This window comes from Mytilus trossulus, chromosome 1 (assembly GCF_036588685.1).
Source record: "Mytilus trossulus isolate FHL-02 chromosome 1, PNRI_Mtr1.1.1.hap1, whole genome shotgun sequence".
Taxonomy (NCBI): Eukaryota; Metazoa; Mollusca; class Bivalvia; order Mytilida; family Mytilidae; genus Mytilus; species Mytilus trossulus.
In genome coordinates, this window is record NC_086373.1 from 50,970,410 (window position 1) to 50,990,730 (window position 20,321).

The 20,321-nt window shown below is 32.0% G+C and overlaps 1 protein-coding gene across 1 annotated transcript; it reads left to right on the plus strand.

Annotated features, from left to right (window-relative positions):
* The first annotated feature begins 1,822 nt into the window (after window positions 1–1,822).
* Window positions 1,823–19,931, plus strand: LOC134724652 (uncharacterized). The gene is made up of 4 exons (XM_063587845.1): window positions 1,823–2,048; window positions 6,793–6,853; window positions 11,524–17,026; window positions 17,209–19,931. The coding sequence occupies exons 2-4, from the start codon at window positions 6,800–6,802 to the stop codon at window positions 19,929–19,931; spliced, it is 8,280 nt and encodes a 2,759-aa protein (XP_063443915.1). The 5' UTR covers window positions 1,823–2,048; window positions 6,793–6,799.
* Window positions 19,932–20,321: the final 390 nt, after the last annotated feature.

Here is a 20,321-nt window from a genome sequence, read left to right on the forward strand (position 1 = left end):
ATACATACAGCGTATAAAATGTTCTTCTCGACGAGCTCTACATTTTATACATAAACTCAAAAATGTCCGACCGTCTGTTCAAAAGTTACAACGGGATGATTCTTAAAAGTAAAGTATTGTGTGTATATCTTTTTAAATGTAACAGATATCAACCTACTATAAACTGCAAAGATGATCAGTAATTCAAGACCTTCAATTTGAGGTCAATGTCAGGTCATGATTAAATTTCACCTTGACCTTCACAGTTTACTATGACCTTGACCTTGTGATATTTGAAAGGTCAAGTGGTCCTGAGTTGAATGGTGGTAGTCCCATGTCTCTACGACTTCCGGTTCTCAAGTTTGGTATTGCATCATATATTTGATGGTTAATTGTGACCTTGGTGAACTTTGAAATTGTCCCAATTCTTTTTCTATAATGATGTCCTTCAACTGTAGATAATTTATCATTTAACAGATTTGTGATATCTATTGTCGTTTTAGAGATAATGCAGTTTGAAATTTTGCGAGCGGCGGCATGTATTTCTGAATCAACAACAGCTTACCACTTAAAAAGGTTTTAGAAATTGAAGAGTTTAATATAATTATATGTTTGACCAAATACCAAAAACATTCCATGGGAAAAAAACACCAAAAAATCACTTTGAAATTTTTATGTTTTGCATTGACTTTGTAAGTTTCATAACTTCTATTTATATAGTTGATATTGCATCATTTTTGGCACTTTGTCAAATGGGGTCATCTGATATATGAAATTGAAGGTCTTAATAAGCTTTACATAAAAATGAAAATTTTGAACCCCCTTTTCATCCCAGGGGGACGGTTGGGGTCATTTAGTGCAAAAATTCAAATTTCTCAGATGGTAAGGTTGTCGCATATCAAATGAAAGTCCATAAAGCATACATTTCAAATATCAAATTCACGGTCCCGAAAATTGGGTTGGGTGGGGTTATTGAGTGCAAAAAATTATTTGTCTTCTAAGATAGGGTTGATGTATATTAAATGAAAGGTCATGATGTGTACATTTGAAATATCAAATTATTATCAAAGGTTATTAAGTGCACGAAATCAAACTTTCTAGAATATGGTGTTGTCGTATATCAAATAAACGGTAATCAAGTTTACATTGCACATATCATACTTCGAATCTCAAAACAATTGAGTGCAAATAATATTTTTTCTTCTATTAAGGTAAGATTGTTGTATATCAAATGAAAGGTCATAATGTTACATTTTAAATATTAAATTCCCCTCCTCCACAAATGAGGCTGAAAGGGTTATTAAGTGCAAAAAGTGAAAAGTCGCAAAAGCTATGCTTGTCGTATATCAACTGAAAAGGTCCTGAAGAGTGCATTACAAATATAAGACTTTCATTGGAAAATCAAGCAAATCTATAAAGAGAACATTTTCAAAATTAAATTTCTGTCCCCCCAAAAAAATAGTCTGATGTGAACATTTAGGCATTTGTTTTAGAAGGAAAGGGTGTTGCATATCAAATAAAACGTCGTATTGTGTCAAATATCGTGTCCTCATGAAGAAACAATATAATTGTGTTTTTTTTTTGGTTCAAAGAAACAAATGTATTTCAATTACATTTAGTGTATATTTCTGTTTGTTAATTCAAAACTTTATTCCACAACTCCATGTCAACACTTAACTCTATAAAATAAATTTGCCGTTAAACATACAAACGTGTACCAGATTATCTTTGAACGTTTCATAAGTTTTATTTATAGATATGATAGTACATCAAATTTCGTTATCCCTGTGGTTTTCATCATATTTTATGTTTCATCAAATTGTAATAGGATATATTTATTGTTTCTTTTTTATAACTGTCGATTAAAATCTTCCCGAATAGTGTTTAAATCCATTTTAGTTCGGGATTAATTTGTTACATCTTTGTTTAGGTATTGTTACTATTGTGGATTTCTAATGGATTTTTTTAACCGGAAATTGTTAATAATAATATTTCAATTTGAATATATTTTGTGTCAATAGTTAAGCTGACAGTGACGTCTAATGAACATTAAAAGACAGCTTGACGAGGTGAGTTGTTTTTGTTTTTAAACAAAGTTATTTGTTCATTCTTTGAACTGTCTCAATAGAAATTTGTCAAAGTTTTTTGATGATGTTTATTCTTGTAAATACTGTTGATCAGTGTAAATGATCGGAATGTATACATTTACAGCTATAGAATGCAGGATTAACATTTATATGACCAATTTTTAACTGAAACTATGTAAATTTACTACAGACCATCAATTTCCGCATGTCCGTACTAGATGATTTTATGATTTTTTTTAAATTGTACATAGCCGCATTGAAGTAGGTTCATTATTCATTTTTCATTATTCAAAATTCAATAATGAATAATGAAATAGTTCATTATTCACTATTCAACGTTAATTGATGAACAATGAATAATGAAACAGATTCTATTTCAGTATTCAAGTTGAAAAGTGAATAATGAAATAAAAAAAAAAATGTGACAATATATCCCGTATTTCTGAATTCCTCATGTTGATGTTATCTAACAATTTTTCAAATTAGTATAAGAAAATAAATCAAAACAATCTTTGAAATTTTTTAATTTATTTATTTAATTAGTTTTGGAGGATAAACCAGTGGTTTTCCCGAACTATTTTTAACAGAAATTCCTTTTTTCAAAGTATGGACGACCTCAATACCAAAACATATATATAAAAATTAAATAAACTCTACGTTCTTTTTTTTAATTTTCACTGGAGATTTGCTATTCTTCATTTCTGATTATGGATAAAACTTGCTGATTGTGCCATCCATTCCATTATTCAAAATAAGGTATTTCTTAATGCTCACTCGTATTTCGATATTCATGTCCGTCTTTACTCCTCTAATATGCGTTGCGGACTGTATTGACTATATACCTTTTGTTCCTCTATTTATAAGCTTTCGAATGAGATATAAGATATATCTGTAATTAGGGGCTGAAGGGATTCAAAATATCCATTCAATTATTCAAAATTGGCTATTTCTTAATTTTCACGCGTATTTTGGCATTCACGCCCTCCGTTATTCCTGTAATGGTCATTGCGGCACATATTGTTTATATCCATTTTGTTCCTCTATCAATAAGTTTTCGAATGGTGTAAAAGGTTTTCCTTAATTAGGGGCTGACGAGTCGCAGCAGTTCATTCCATTATTCAAATAAGCTATTTCTAAATGTTCAAGCGTATTTCGATATATAGGTCCTTCTTTACTCAGAATCAGAATCAGAATAATTTATTATAGTGTCATCCTCTAATATGCGTTCAAGTTGTGGAACATATTGACTATATATATATACCTTTTGTTCCTCTATTAATGAGCTTTCAAATGAGATATAAGATATATCTGTAATAAGGGGCTGAAGGGTCGCAGCAGTCCATTCCATTATTCAATAATTCGCATCTAATAGACCGTCTCACACTAAATGAACTTTTTATATAATACATGTATTATAAATTTACAATTGTCTTTTATATTGATAAACTAAAACACGGGAATACATGAAAAATTAGATGACTCATTGTTGTGTAATTGAAAGATTTATTCAAAATTTTAAGTGTATACAGATATTAGGAATACAAACAGTAGCAGAATCTCGTGTAATCAGATTATAGTGACAGATTTATTGTTTTAATTATAAAAACAAAGCAGTTTGTCGCTGGAGTAAATTATAAATATAGAAAGTGAACTCCAACACCACTTTCAAAACACAGTATTATCAAATCAAAATGTCAAACTAATTATATTGTATTAGTCGATAGATAGCACTTGTTCCGTTTCTTCATTTACAGGAGCGATAGGTAGTGAGGTTATTTAATACACAATACCTATCAAAGAATTTGTCTTTATCATTCATTATATGATAGATATAGGAAGATGTGGTGTGAGTGCCAATGAGACAACTCTCCATCAAAATAACAATTTAAAAAAAGTAAACCATTATAGGTCCATGTACGGCCTTCAACACGGAGCCTTGGCTCACACCGAACTTGACAACAAGCTATAAAGGGCCCAAAAATTGGTTTAATAAAATTTAAATTTCATTTTTTCAATTAATTGCAAAATTTGAACAGTTTATATACCTTATGTAAATATAATTGGACATTTGAATATATCTTGTCAAGATAATGCAATCAACAATGCATGCAGTATTCTGATCTCAAACTTGCACTTTGGTGTCCTCAAAAACCAGGTGTCCGTCTGTCCGTTCGTCCACCCGTCCGTTCAGTCTCGTACGCGCTCTCGTGTGTACAGCTCTTGCCATATTTTGCTGAAACTTATATCATAGGTTGAAATCAGCCATTTATTTTATGAGTTTGTAAATCAGTACAGATAAATTACTTTTAAAAGGGTCATATCCTTTTGAAACATTAAACATATTGAAAATTGCATTGTTATCGCTCTCTTGTATATAATGCTTGTCAGATTTTTAGGAAATTTATATTATAGGTTTATATCAGCAATATCTTTGACAAGTTTGAAAATCAGTTCAGATCAATTATTAGTCAACTTCAGGTTGGCACATCTTCCGTCTGTCCGTCTGTCTATCCGTCAGTTCGGCAAATCAGTTTTCCACACTTTTTATGCACCCGCCGTATTGGAGGGGCATTAAGTTTTATCCTTTTCCGTCTGTATGGTCCGTCCGTCCGTACGTACTCTCAAAAGATGGTTTCTGTTCTCTAACTTTTAAATTAGTTTGTCTCAACCAAATGTTATGAAACTTATTCACAATGCTATTACCACAAAACACAGATCAAGTTTGAATTTTGGTGGCGTCACTTTTCTGTTCTTGAGTTATGCCCCTTTACAAATGGAAAAAATCATGATTTTTTTTTCGTTTCTGTTCTCTTAGTTTAGTTTGCCTCAACCAAATGCTTTGAAACTTATACATAGTGCATATTACAACACAATTCAGATCAATTGTGAATGTTTGTGGTGTCAACTTATCCATTCAAGAGTAATGCTTCTTTACAACTGAAAAAAATACTATTTTTTTTTTGTTTCCGTTCTCTATCTTAAGTAACCTTCAACAAAATGTTATGAAACTTATACATAATGCCTATTTCCTCAAAATACAGATCAAGTTTTTAATGTTCGGGGTGTCACTTTAATTGTTCTAGAGTTATGCTTCTTTACAAATGTAAAAGTTGATGAATTTTTCGTTTCCGTTTTCGAACTTATTATAACTTTGCCTCAACCAAATGTTATGAAACTTATACACAATTCCTATAACCACAACACTTTAGAAGTTGGAATTTTGGTATCGTCACTTTTATTGTTCTTCAGTTATGTCCCTTTACAAGTTTATATGATATGCAAGCGGGGGCATCATCTGTGCTCTATGGACACTTTCCCCATTTATTTTTCTTCGTGCTTAAAAATGTTGTTCTGATATTTGGTGTATTGTTTTATCATGACAAGTTACAGATTAATTTCGAATTTTGTTTCAGTCTGATGATTTATTGCCGAGTTATGGTCCTTGAACTTTTAAAATTAACTCAATTAATCAGTCTCCTCACTTTTTTTTTCGTTATGCTTGAAGGTATTGACTTGATATTTGCTATGCTTAAACCATGAAAAGTTTTAGATCAAGTATAGCATTTTGTACCAGTAGAATGAAATGACCATGTTTTGCCTGCAATAGAATGCATGTTTGTAATACATTAGGAATCTTTAAAAAAAAGTATAAAACGTTAAAAAATGTATTTGTTTTCCCTTTACATACTTCATTATACTATACACAGGCAAAACCTATATTTACTTCCCAATATAAAGATCAATTTAGTATGGAAATAAGACTTTAACCATTGAACGTTTTAATTATTTTATTGCAAACACTGAATTAAGTGTCATCCGGTGAGACGTTTTAAAAGTGTAACCGTATTTGATACTCAACTTGGCTCGAACTTTATAAACTATTCTAGTGTTCATTAACCTCTATAGATTCTCTATAGTTGAAGCTTCGTGTGAGATACATTCCTACCATAGTGTCATAGCTACGTATACTTGCGCAAAAAGCTGTAAATATGTAGCGCAAATGGATAGTAAGACTTGCCATCATTCGCTCTCATTATTATGTACTATACTAGTATTGTAAAATAAATTGATGTACAGAGATTTGCATTCGAGTCTGTAACCATATTTTGGTTACATTAGTATAAAATGCAATATAATAAATACACTATGTGTCTATTGGTCTCCAACTGACGAAGTCGAAGGAGACTTTATGTGTGCACTCCGCCCGTCTGTCTGTCTGTCTGTCCATAACGTCATTCCGGTAAATCGGTTTCCCACACCTTTTATGCCTAGGCTTAAATATATTATTTTGATCATGACAAGTTTCAGATCAAGTTCGAATTTTGTATCGGTCTGATAATTTTGTGCAGAGCTATGGTCCTTTAACTTAGAAAATTCACTTTAATAATAAGTTTTCAGCACCTTTTTCCGTCATGCTTCAAGAAATTGACATGATGTTTGTTATATATTTTACACCATGACAAGTTATAATAGATCAAGTTAAAATTTTGTTCTAATATAACCGGTTAGGAACTATGTATTGTCATGCAATATTCACATAATGCTTGTTCCAATAAAGTTCCGTCAGGGCTCATTGACACAGCTACAATTATAATTCAGTTATAACACAATACTGTACAAGAGTACAATATATAATATCGTAGTTGTTCATATGTTTATTGGAGACATGTTCTATTACTATTAAGAGAGTTTACTCATGGGAAAGGGATGTTGTTTTTTTTTTTAGATTCATTATGGAACCACCAGGCAGTTTAGATGAGAATACTGGAAAATATGAAAAAATATTGGTAAGGACATCGGAATTATTTTATGAAAAACGAAACCATATTTTTTTTTTATTTCTGTTTATCTGTCATTTTAATTTATGACCAACTAATGATAACATTGTTGAAATGATAAAACTGTATGGAACGCCTTATGTTGATGATCAGCATTATGTATAGTGGTTGCAGCATAATATGCAGTGCTTACAACATTAATTATATGCAGTTGTCACACCATTATATGCAGTGCTCACAACATTATGTAAAGTGCTCACAACATTATACGCAGTGGTCCAAACATTATATGCAGTTGTCGGGACATTATGTGCAGTGGTCACAACAGTATACGTTTTTTGTTGATGAAGGTGATGATCAGTAATGGTAATGATGATGATTGATGTATGTGATGGTCGTGGTTCATTCTGTAAACTTCGGATTTTTTTATCGGAAATTACCGAATACAGTCATAATTGATAGTGCCCCGCACACAAATTGAAAAAGTTGTTGAAGTCATGTTAGTCAAGGCAATTTGTTTGCAACTATATCAGAAAAAAGAACGCATGCGTTTGTCTGCCAATGGGCATTCTAAGGAAAAGACAGTGGCGGATCCAGAACTTTTCATAAGGGGGCCCGCTGTATGACCTTAAAGGGGGCGGGGCACTCCAGTGATTCCTTATATAATCAACCAATTTTTTCCCACGAAAGGGGGGGGGGGGCTTTAGCAAGGTGCCACTTTATAGTCAGTACCCAGTTTTAAAAAGCTTAATAACATTTTAAATAAAGTAGTCGGCTTTCTATAAGACTTAAGTCCCATATTACGCTAGCTTATATATGTCATGATATAATCATTATTTGGCATCGATTTTCAGAATTAGGCATTTTTACATGATTAAGTATCTAACAGATATGGAAAATGCAGTTTAAAGCATTTCATTGTAGGTGTTTAACATAACTTTACATCCATCATTCCAGTTTTTTACAAGCTTTTTAGCACGTCAAGCAGTTTGTCTTCTAAATATGAGCAACAGCCTTATATATTAGAGATATAAACTTTCATAAGAAAAAATTATCCTTTAAAGAACCAGTTTTACATTTTCATTTATAGTTATCATCTCTTAGGAAAACTGAGTTTGTGTGGGTGAATAGAACGTTTACTACGTTTGTTCGTCAGTCTCTCATGCACAGTTAATATATGAAAAAAGTGGTATTCATGCCAATGAAACAACTCTCCACAAAAGACCAAAAGACACAGAAATTAACAGCTATAGGTCACAGTACGGCCTTCAACAATGAGCATAGTCCATACCGCATAGGCAGCTATAGAATGCCCCGAAATGATTAACGTTAAAGATTTCAAACGAGAAAACTAACGGCCTAATTTATGTACAAACAAATGAACGAAAAACAGACATGTAACACATCAACATACGACAACCACTGAAATACAGGCTCCTGACTTGGGACAGATACAAACCTACAAAATGTGTCGGGTTTTAACACGTTAGCGGGATCCCAACCCTCCCTCTTACCTGGGACAGTGAACATAAAAACGAACTATGAAAATCAGTTGAAAAAGGCTTAACTCATCAGATGGATGAAAATATAAATACATCTAACCAACAAACAAAATAAAACAGAGTGGACGTGGACGGGTACTTGTATAGCCCAACAACAAAAAGACACGAAGTACTGATCTGATAGTACTCGCAATTACTGACAGCTAGTACAAAGCCACTAACAACTAATAAAAAAAAAATCATGCATCTAAGTTTTGCATCAAGGTAATGATTGAAACAAACAGTGAGTAAAAAAAGAATGATTTACTATTATTGTATAGTAACGATTTTCCATGAAAAAAGAGTCATCTTGACCTAAATTAATTCTGGTTACGATACATTAAGATAAAAAATCAAATCAACTACAAGTCATAGTAGAATGATATCTTTTAGATCGCACTTCTTTGATAACAATGGACCTTGAAAAAAGTTGGTCGCCTCTACCTATATTTTACACACGATTGGTTCTGATTAAAATTTGTGTTAAGGTCCAGATGATAGCAACATCACATGAAAGAGGAATGCTATTTGTTACTGAGCACTTTAAATTTATTGATTTTATTAAAGGTCTGCACAAAATTTTTGTCACCATAACAGAAACACAAACAAAACGACACTCGTTATTATGTCAATATATAATTGTAATATAATTATATTAATGGAGAACTACTATTATTGTTTTACAGTACTGAGAATTCTTCTCGTTGTTGTTGTTATTGTTATGTTAGGATCTATGTAAAATGTTGAAAAATTCATATCTGAATAGTTTTCGTTATCTGTAAAGTTACTTTTGACGATGCATCTTGATTGTTTTTGTAGAGCTTGCTTTCTCCTGTATATAAATCACTCACGGGGAAAAAATTGGAAAATTGTCGAAACTTATTTGACTTTTATGTATACATGTAGCATAGTCCGAATTATATACTTAAAAGGATTAAATTCACAAAATAGTTATTTTTCACAAAAAAATGATGTGCCATGCCTTTTGAAAATAAGATTGAAAATCGTATATGTTTAAGTAAAATTCTATTTCGAATAACATCGCTGACCAACATAAATTAAAAAAAAAATGCATTGAACAGTATACTTCTGTATATTTGGTTCTCCTTGAAAAATACTGGTTCATAATATATCTAAATTGCAGTCCCGGAAAATTCTGAAGACATTTATTTAGAGTTTAATGATCAACAATGCACAATTATATATGTGTATAATTAAATATATATGTTTTAATACAACCACAAAATAAATAAATAAAATTGATCGTATATTGCAATCACGTTGTCGTCACCGTCGTCCGAAGACAGATTGTTTCCGGATAATAACTTAAGTAAAAGTTAATAGAAATCAATAAAATTTTAACACAATGTTTTTAACCACTAAAGAAAGGTTTGGATTGATTTTGGGGGTTATTGTCTAAACTGTTTAGGAATAAGGGGACAAAAAGGGGGCCCAAATAAACATTTTTGTAGTTTCCAGACATTAACTTGTGTTTAAGTGTATGGATCTCTCCATTATACCACAAGTTTCCATACCACAAAGGGATAGTTAGGATTGGCTTTTTTTTTGGGGGGGGGGGGGTATGGATCAAACCGTTTAGGAATTAGAGGCAAAAAAAGGAAAAACAAGGGTTTCTTGGTTAATTGCCAATTAAAACAATGTGAAACAAGTGTAAGGAAGATAATCCAAATATATGGAGGTAATCCAAACATAATGTTCGATTACCTTCCTTACACTGCTTTAAAATTATGTGTAAAGAAACTATTTTCTCATTTCAGATTTAAGAAATTAAAAAGAAAATTTCTTCATTTATTTTTTTTGCAAAAAAGTGGGGGATACATTGTCTTTTCTTTTTTCGGGATGGGGTCAATATGCAACAGCATAGAGTATTGCACAAAATGAAAACAACAAAGGGGGCGGGGTGAAAAAAAATATTGAGAGGGGGTCGAGCAATTCGCAACAGCGTAGTGCAAATGCAAAAAAATAAGTATAAATTCAAATTATAACCAATTCTAATTTCTTTGACTACATTTATTCTGTATCAGAAACCTATTATGTGTCAAATATTTAATTACAATCTAAATTCAGACCTGTAACAAGCGTGAATATTGTGTCCTTTTTTGTCCCAACGGTTCAGGGTTGATTCTCTGTGGTCGTATCCAGCTGCGCTTTGTGAAGCAATTTGTTAAATACTTAAAAAATATACTGTAACATATTAAGTTGTGAATATGATGAAAATGATCATCAAAATAAGTTCAAAATGCCCTGGTGTGGAATAAATTTGTGGAAAATTGATCACACTTCTTAATTTCCTTATTTCAATCAGTTTTAAATATTGTATACTGCCTTAATGATAACATAACTTTATTAACTTTCTCAATTTGTTTGCTGAGCATAACCAATTATGGATTCGGTAATTTCCGCAAAAAAAAAATCCAAATGTTAACGAATCTGAACCACCAGCATCACATACATCAATCATAATCATCATCATCACTGACCATCACCTTCATCAACAAAAAAAGTACAATGTTTTGCCCACTGCATATAATGTTGTTACCACTGCATATAATGTCCTGACAACTGCATATAATGTTGTGAGCACTGCATATAATGTTGTGAGCACTGCATATAATAATGTGAGCACTGCATATAATGTTGTGAGCACTGCATATAATTTTGTGTGCACTGTATATTATAATAATGTTGTGAGCACTGCATACAATACTGATCATCAACATAAGGCAGTCATGATGTTCCATAATATTGGGTGTCTATTTTTAGTTGGGCTTTAATTGAGTGAGTCATTAATTGTATTATGTTGCTGATAAGCTGTATAAATGTATACCATTTTCTATTCCTAAGTCATTTAAAAGTGAAATTGTGATTAAAATAACTTTGATCCTATCATATAAATCATTTTGTCTTTTTGCACTTAAAAGATTAACTTGACAAAAAATCTTAATTTTAGGAATGAACTTGAGGCACTATCGTCATTTTTAATTTCAAAATATTTTTTAGCAAAAACCTATAGTTTAAACTTCTTGTTGAATGCGTTTATATAGTTTTACGATTGTCCGTCAGTGTTAATAATCGCCCATACGGTCTCCGTTACATCTAGTTCTCAATATATTTCAGAGAGTGTTAAAGAAAAGAAGGCTTATTGATAAGTCGGGTGAAAAGACGTGTAGCAATGACCACGCATTACCTCACCAAAGCATGCATGAAACACAGTCTAATGCCCTTAGCCTAGATAATGAGAGAAGTCTGTCTATCCAAAGTCGTTTGCATATGCCTAATTGCACTGACTCTCCACCGCCGGAGTTTACTCGACAGAGGGTATCTTGCTATGATAACATAAGTCAAACAGGGCAGTCGAACGATGCTCTGCCTATCCAAGTGATTTCAGATATGTCACCGAACTCTGATTGCAAGCAATCGGTTTGTACTCCACCGAGAGAACCCTCGTCAGATGACATTACAAGGCAGACACCAAAAACACATTATGAAAAGAAATATGAAAAATCAAAATATGATTGGAAAAAAAATGAATATGCAATAGATAAAGAAACAAAATACGAGGAATATGATACAAACCATGATGTTGATAAATTTGTGGTTCCAAAGTTTAGACTGAAAGGGAGTTTTCATCAAGGAGATAATCGATTTGGTATGAATGCAGGAAAACAATGTGTTCCAAATTGTGTTACTGCTGTTATATATAGCAAATTAAAGAATGTAAGAGCTTGGAAAACTTCACATATTAATGATATTCTTAGTGAAGGGAACGATTTATATAATTCTATTCATGGTTCTAAAGACTTTTTGCTAGTATCAGAAATGCCAACTAGCACTAAATTATTTAATTCTTCGTTTTATGTCAATTTTAGAGATTCAATCAATGCAATTGACAGTGAAATTGATGCTGATTTCCCTTTTGCTCTTCCTTTGAAAATTGGGATTGAAAATGCTCTTATTGATTCAGATGGATGTTTTGTAAGTGTAAATGGATATACAAATCTTGTTATTAAACAAGGAATTCGATTGTTTTTGTTTGATTCACATTCCAGAGACTTGCAAGGTAAACCATGTGAGAATGGTTCCAGTATAGTTATTGAGTTAACAGACATTAGCCATCTGTATTATATTTTGAAAGAGTTTGTTAAAGATGACCCACAGTCGTTATTTGAAATAACAAGTGTAAATGTAACTATTTGTTCAAAGGATACAGATAAGAGTTATACAAAGAAGACGTACAATGATGGCAAAACAAAAGTTATTAAAGACCAGGATTTAGAAATATTAAGTTCATATTCATATTCAAACTTTAATTATTTCCCACTTGAATATGAAACTAGAAAAAAAGTTTGTTCTAAATTCAAAATTTCTCATATAAATGTTAAAGAAACAGCAAATAATGGTAAAACTTTCAATATTGGTAAACCTGAAAAATTGAAATCAATAGTATCAGATGGAAATTGTTTATTTAGAGCATTATCATTTGCTATTTCACAGAGACAAGAATATCATATACAAATAAGAAAAAAGATAGTCGATCACATATTGCATATTTCAAAATCTCTCTCATCCTTTGTTCGTGATCCGTACGAAAATGTAGAGGAATATGTCAGAATTCGGAAAATGAACGAATCAAATACTTGGGGAACAGAGCTAGAAATTCTTGCGGCAGCACATTTTATGCAAATTGATATTTACACGTTTACCAACAACAAATGGATAAAATATTCTGCTCATCAAATAGATACCAATATTAATGTTGAAAGTGACGCTATCTATTTGAAACACAATAATGAATCATCTCATTATGAAGTTGTCATGAGCGTTGAAGGGAAAAGGGAATGTGATAAATTAGAAAAGACGAAAAACGTTAAAAGTATAAGCTGTGAATTTGACAAATTACAAAGAAATATTTGCACTGATCATGATATCAAGAAAAGTAATATATTACCGCATGAAATTTTAGAAATGGATGAGCATACTGACATTACAGATCTGTCAAGGGAAAGGAGACTGGAGGTTGAAGTAAATGTTTCAATTGACAATGTTAAATGTCAAAGAAGGAATAACATTGATGGCAACCAAGTTGTTGAAGATGGAGACGTGGAAATGTTTGATACAGCGGTATACTCAGGTTTAAATTATATTCCACTTGGATATAAAACTAAGCGAAAACTTTGTATGAAATTCAAAATTGCACATAAAAATATCAAAGAAACATCAGGTGTAAATGAAAAGTTCGATATGGGTAAACCTGTAAGTTCAAAATCAATAGTATCTGATGGAAATGGTTTATTTAGAGCACTATCATTTGCTATTTCACAGAGACAAGAATATCATATACAAATAAGAAAAAAGATAGTCGATCACATATTGCATATTTCAAAAGACATCGCATCCTTTGTTCCTGATCCATTCGAAAATGCAGCGGAATATGTCAGAATGCGGAAAATGAAAGAACCAAAAACTTTGGGAACAGAAATGGAAATTCTTGCGGCTTCACATTACATGCACGCTGATATTTACACGTTTACCAATAACAAATGGATAAAATATAGTCCTCATCAAATAGATAAAGATATAAACGTTGAACATGAAGCTATCTACTTACAACACGTTGAAAAATCATCTCATTATGAAGTTGTAATGGACGTTGCAGATAATAGTATACGCAATATACTAATGAAGAGTGAGATGATTGAAGACTGTACAAGAGTTAAATATGAATTAGACCAAAAATCAAGAAATAATTGTACTGATACAAAGAATAACAATACATTGTTGAATGAAAAACAAGTGGATTTAACAGATCTTCGAAGAAAAAGAAAACGAGAATTGGAAAAGATGAGATATTGTCAAAATGATACAGTGAGAGACAAGAAAAAGAGACGCTGTAAAGAAACGTACTGGCATAATGAAACATACAGAGCAAACATTATTGAAAAGAGCAAAAAGAAATATATGGACAACGAAACCTACAGGACCAACATGATTGAAAAGGGAAAACAGAAGTATGAAGATGATGAAACATATAGGGCCAACATGATTGAAAAGGGAAAACAAGAGTACCAAGAGGATGAAACATATAGGAACAATAAAATTGAAAAGGGAAAGAAGAAGTATAAAGAGAATGCAACATATAGGGACAACATGATTGTAAATGGAAAAAAGAAGTATGAAAGCAATGAAATATATAGGAACAATATAATTGAAAAAGTTCATGAAAAAAGATCATTATTCAAAGTCGCAAAGTCTCATATTGATGTTGTGGTTCAAACATTTAAAGATGCCATTAAGAAGGGACCAGAGTATGTTTGTGCTTGCTGTTTGAGACTTTTATTTCAAAACCAAGTCTTAGAATGCAAACGTGAAAACTATGATAAACAGCTAATACAGAAATGCGTTACAGAGAAGTATGTTCATGAGTGTTCCAGTGAATGTGAATCAAATTGTTTATTGGCTGTTTCTTGTAGGAACAAACTTTGGATTTGTTATACATGCCACAGAAAATTACATAAAGGTTTAACACCACCTGAATCGTTTTGTAATAACTTACAATTAGAAACTGTTCCTGATGAGTTATGCAATTTGAATAAACTTGAAAGCCATTTGATAGCACTTAATATACCCTTCCAGAAAATAATGAACTTGCCAAAAGGTAATCAAGCAGGGATAATTGGACCAGTTGTTTTGGTCCCGTCAGATGTCAAAGTCGTTACGAATACATTGCCAAGACCAGTGGATGATAATTTGTTAGTAAAAGTAAAGTTAAAGAGGAAATTAGAGTACAAAGGTTATGTTCAGTATGAATTTGTGGATATCAAACATGTGGAGAAAGCCTTCAACTATTTACGGAAGCACAATAAATGGTATGCGAATATAGAATTAAACAGTCAGTGGATGGATACCAATAATGAACAGAATGAATCATTTGATGTAATCAATGATAGTGCAAATAATTTAAAAAATGAATCAAACAAAAAGAACGATACAGATGCTGAGGAAAGTTATCTGAATGAAAGTTTAAGAGGCATTCAGTTAGATACATGTTTACAACCAGCAGATATTGGCCAAGAGGTTTTAGATTGTTACTTTGATGAAGAATTTGACGTTGCACCAGCGGAAGGAAACAACCCCATACGTGTATTAAAAGAGGAAGGCATTGAATCAAAGACTTTCCCCTGTCATTATCCATCCGGTAAAAATACATTGACTGATCAAAGAGATATTAAGTTATCTTCTTCGAGATATTTCAATTTGAGATTGTTGAGTGTTGAAAATCGTTTTGCAAGAGATACGTCGTATATATTTTTTTGTCAGTATCTATCAGAATTGGAGAAGGTTATGTCTAATGTACAGATATCTTTACGGAAAGACTTTTCTAAATCAGGAACAGGAAAACAGGTAACATCTGATATGATTTGTAGAGGTGACGGTTTGAAACAGCTATTTAAAAGTGACGAAGGTATAAAATTTCTAAAGCCGGTAAGAGGGACCCCTCCTTTCTGGCAGAAGACGCAGAAAGATGTTTTAGCGATGATAAGACAAATAGGAATACCTGCTTTTTTCTGTTCATTTTCTTCGGCTGATTTAAGATGGTCAGAAATAGTTGAATCGATAATGATGCAGCAAGGAATTGCTGTCAATGCAAAAGAATTAAGTTGGGATGAAAAATGTAAGATACTCCGAAGTAATCCTGTAACAGCGGCCAGAATGTTCGATCATAGATTTCATCTCTTTTTAAAAACAGTTATTATGTCAGATGCCCATCCTATTGGAAAAGTGAAAGACTATTTCTATCGGGTTGAGTTTCAGCAAAGGGGTTCTCCTCATACACATTGTTTATTTTGGATCGAAGATGCACCTAAATTTGAAGTGGATGAAGATCAACAAGTTATCGATTTTGTAGATAAATATATTACTTGTTCAATGCCGTCTCCTGATGAGGATCCAGAACTTCATAAAATTGTGAATGCTGTACAACAGCATAGTAAAAATCATTCAAAAAGTTGCAAGAAGAAAGGTACGAATTGTAGATTCAATTTTCCAAGACCTCCTTCAGTGCATTCGTTCATATCTCGACCTGTCACTGAAAAAGACTTGACCGAGTCCGACATTAAAATTAGCAAAGACAAATTGGAAACTGTATGGAAAGAAATAAAGGATTCAGAATTAGATGATATTTCTACAGACAAACTATTTGAAAAAGCAGGGATATCACAAGAGGAATTTGTAAAATGCTTTCAATATGTAACTTCCAGAAACACTATTGTATTAAAAAGAAAGAAGACGGAATGTTTTACAAATCAATATAATGCACATTTACTTAGAGCGTGGGATGCCAATATGGATATTCAGTTTGTTTTAGATGTGTTTTCATGCGTTGTGTACATTATCAGTTATATAAGCAAATCTGAAAGGGAATTAGGAATGTTACTTCAACAAACAAAATGTGAAGCAGCTGACGGAAATTTAAGTGCACAACAAACCATGAAAAAAGTTGGATCTGCCTATCTTCACCATAGAGAGATCAGTGCACAAGAAGCAGTGTTTCGTGTAACTGGGTTGAGAATGAAGGAATGTTCTCGAAAAGTTGAATTTATCCCCGTGGGTGAAAATCCTTGTAGGTTATCGATTCCTCTCAAACAACTGAAAAAAAAGTCGAATCAAAAAACAGACAACCAAAGAATGACGGGGATGAGACTGAAAATCATTCGGATGAAAAAAATGTATGGATGAGAAATAAAAATGACATTTATAAAGCCAAACCTGACATTAATTTGTTTAATGAAATGTGTTTGGCAGATTTCTGTTCAAAGTTTAATGTTTTAACTGAATCGCAAGTTCCTAAAAAGATAAATAAAGACACAACTTTTAAATTGAAAAAAGAATTGGGTTATATTAGGAAATTAACAAGAACATCTCCAGGTATTATCAGATATCCTCGCTTTTCAGTCGACAAGGTGCCAGAAAAATACTATCAAAGTATTTTACAATTGTTTTTACCCTTTAGAAGTGACGACCAATTGAAACCGTCAATGTTTGAACATTATGAAGAATTTTACAAGCGTGGGCATGTAAAATTCTCTAATAGTAAAAGTTTGTCAGCTGTGAAAGTTATTGTAGATCATAATATGTCTTCATATGTGAAAACATCAAGTTCTATAGACAAAGCCATTGAAAAGTTAGAGGAAAATGGATCACATGAAGATGCATGGTCTCAATTATGTTCCGAATCAGAAAGTGAAAGGGTTATGTGTGGTATTGAAGGATCTGCAAACGGAAATGACAGTCCTGATGATGAAATAATTGAAAACAATCTTCCAGATTTAAACCGTGAAGTTGAGAAAGAGTTCAGCTTACCGATTAGGTCTACGGTGTTTACTAATAAGGAGATTATACCGATGTTAAGAAGTATGAATGAAAATCAAAAACACATCTTCTTTGACATTAGACATTGGTGTCTTCAAAAGGCAAATGGAAAACATGTTGATCCATTTTACGTTTTCATTACTGGTGGCGCGGGAACAGGCAAGAGTCAGTTAATCAAGTGTCTGTATTTTGAGATATCCAGAATTCTTGCTCCAATCTTGTGCAACCCAGATGACGTTAGTGTACTTCTGACAGCACCTACAGGTACCGCCGCATTTAATATTAATGGAATGACTATTCATAGTTGTCTGTCAATATTCAAGTCATTATCAAAGGATCATGCTACACTAAGTGAGGACAAATTAAACACATTACGAACTAAATTGGACAACCTACAAGTACTTATCATCGATGAGATATCTATGGTTAATAAACGTCTTTTGTATTTTGTTCATGAAAGATTAAGACAAATCAAGAAAAAACCTGAAAGTTGTTTGTTTGGAGGTGTTTCTATTATAGCAGTTGGTGATTTCTACCAGTTACCCCCTGTAAAATCCAAAAAAAGTGATAAACTCTATGTAAACGATCCTTCTAATCCTTTGAATTACCTGTGGAATGAATTGTCTAAGGTAGCTGTACTGGATGAAATAATGCGACAAAAAGACGATAAAACATTTGCAGAAATGTTGAATAGACTGAGAATAAAGAAGAAACATGAGATGATTGAACCTGATGATATCTTATTGTTAAAACATTGCATGACAGAAGCACCAGATCGCATTTTACACATTTTTGCAACAAATGCTGAAGTTCAACAGTTTAATAATAGTATGATCATGAAATATTTTTCTGACCCTATATTGGTTGAGGCCGAAGATTACGAAAAGGATAAGACTACTGGAACATTGAAAAGAAAGTCTTCATTTTACAGTAGCAGTGATATTCAACTACCATCATCCATTCTTTTAGCGGTCGGTGCCCGTATAATGTTAATCAGAAATCAAGATACTAAAGATGGTTTAGTGAATGGAGTGATGGGAACAGTACATAAAATTATTACTGCTGTCAATCTTCCAGAAATAATATATATTCAGTTTGATGATGACAATGTAGGTAAAAGTGCGAAAGAACAAAAATTTATCAATGGAAATAGATGTGTAGGTTTAGGTCGGTGTTCAGAAGATTTGTCATTTCAGAGTGGTGTAAGAAAACAATATCCGTTAAAGTTAGCATTTGCATGTACAGCTCATAAAGTCCAAGGACTTACTGTGTCTGAAGTAGCAGTTGATTTGAGTAAATGTTTTACATATGGACAAAGCTATGTAGCCCTTAGTAGAGTAACATCAAATAAAGGTTTATTTATATCTGAAATGAACAATGAATCTTTAAGTGCGAAAATATATGCAGACCCTGATATTGAAGCTGGTTTAGCATCAATGCAATTATTTTCAATGAGAACTGCATCTGCGTCTGTTGCTAATATTTTGAAAGATCATCAAATGAGAATTGTTTATCATAATATCCAAGGGTTGTTGTCTCATATTGGTGATTTGAAAGTAAACAATGATATGGTAAGAGCTGACTTTATATGTTTGACTGAAACATGGTTGACATCAAATGATCAGTATGTTAATCTGAATAATTATGACTTTCGTCATGTATGCAGAAGTGAAGCTTTCAATGACGACAATGAAATGTTTCGAACAATAAAACATATGAAAAATGGAGGAGTAGGATATTTTTGTAAAAATCGTATTAATTATCAGCATATTGATTTGCACATAAAAAATATTGAGTGTATTGGTTTTAGAATAATAGAAATAAACACGCTTATTCTAACAGTTTATAGAACACAAAAGTATGATGTTGAGACTTTTATAAAACAGTTTAGATTAGTTTTAAATGAAATTAGTCGTATTTCACACAAATCAGTAATTGTTGGTGATTTCAACCAGAATATCATGAAAGACGAAAGATCTATTGAAAATTTTATGAAATCTCAAGGGTATGTACAGGTTATTACGGAACCAACAACAGAAAAAGGAACATTAATTGATCATGTATATTTGAAAGGAATTAATCCATGCTGTGTAAGGGTTATACCAACATTTTACAGTTATCATGAAGCAATTGAAATTATAACTGGAAATGTGTAACTAATGGTGTCTATCGTAAATTTCAAACTGACTCAAGGGCAATTGTTGTAAAAGTTTCTTACGTGATTGCTAAAAATTAACATGTGTAAAATAGCAGTTATGTCAAACAGGTATAGCAATGTACAATTTAATGATTTATTTTTTAATCCATTTTTATTTTATGTATATTATTTTTTTAACTTCTCTGTAACCTTTGTACTGGCATGGTTTTATGAAAATAAACTGTCTATCTATTGACTATTAGCTAATTGTTTTTTATATTACGTATTTTTATCTTTTTATTTTTGATTAATTGTCAACTTTTTACATTCAAATTCATGAAAGGTAACCTGTCAGTATATTACTCACTATAATTATCAAACATACTGTTACAATATTTATATATCAATG

What these genes read in the sequence shown, in the direction of transcription:
- LOC134724652 (XM_063587845.1), top strand. Translation starts at nt 6,800, where the DNA reads ATGGAACCACCAGGCAGTTTAGATGAGAATACTGGAAAATATGAAAAA. An exon ending in GAAAATATGAAAAAATATTG is followed by an intron (nt 6,854 to 11,523) that starts GTAAGGACATCG and finishes AATATATTTCAG; the next exon opens with AGAGTGTTAAAGAAAAGAAG. An exon ending in CCCCGTGGGTGAAAATCCTT is followed by an intron (nt 17,027 to 17,208) that starts GTAGGTTATCGA and finishes TGTGTTTGGCAG; the next exon opens with ATTTCTGTTCAAAGTTTAAT.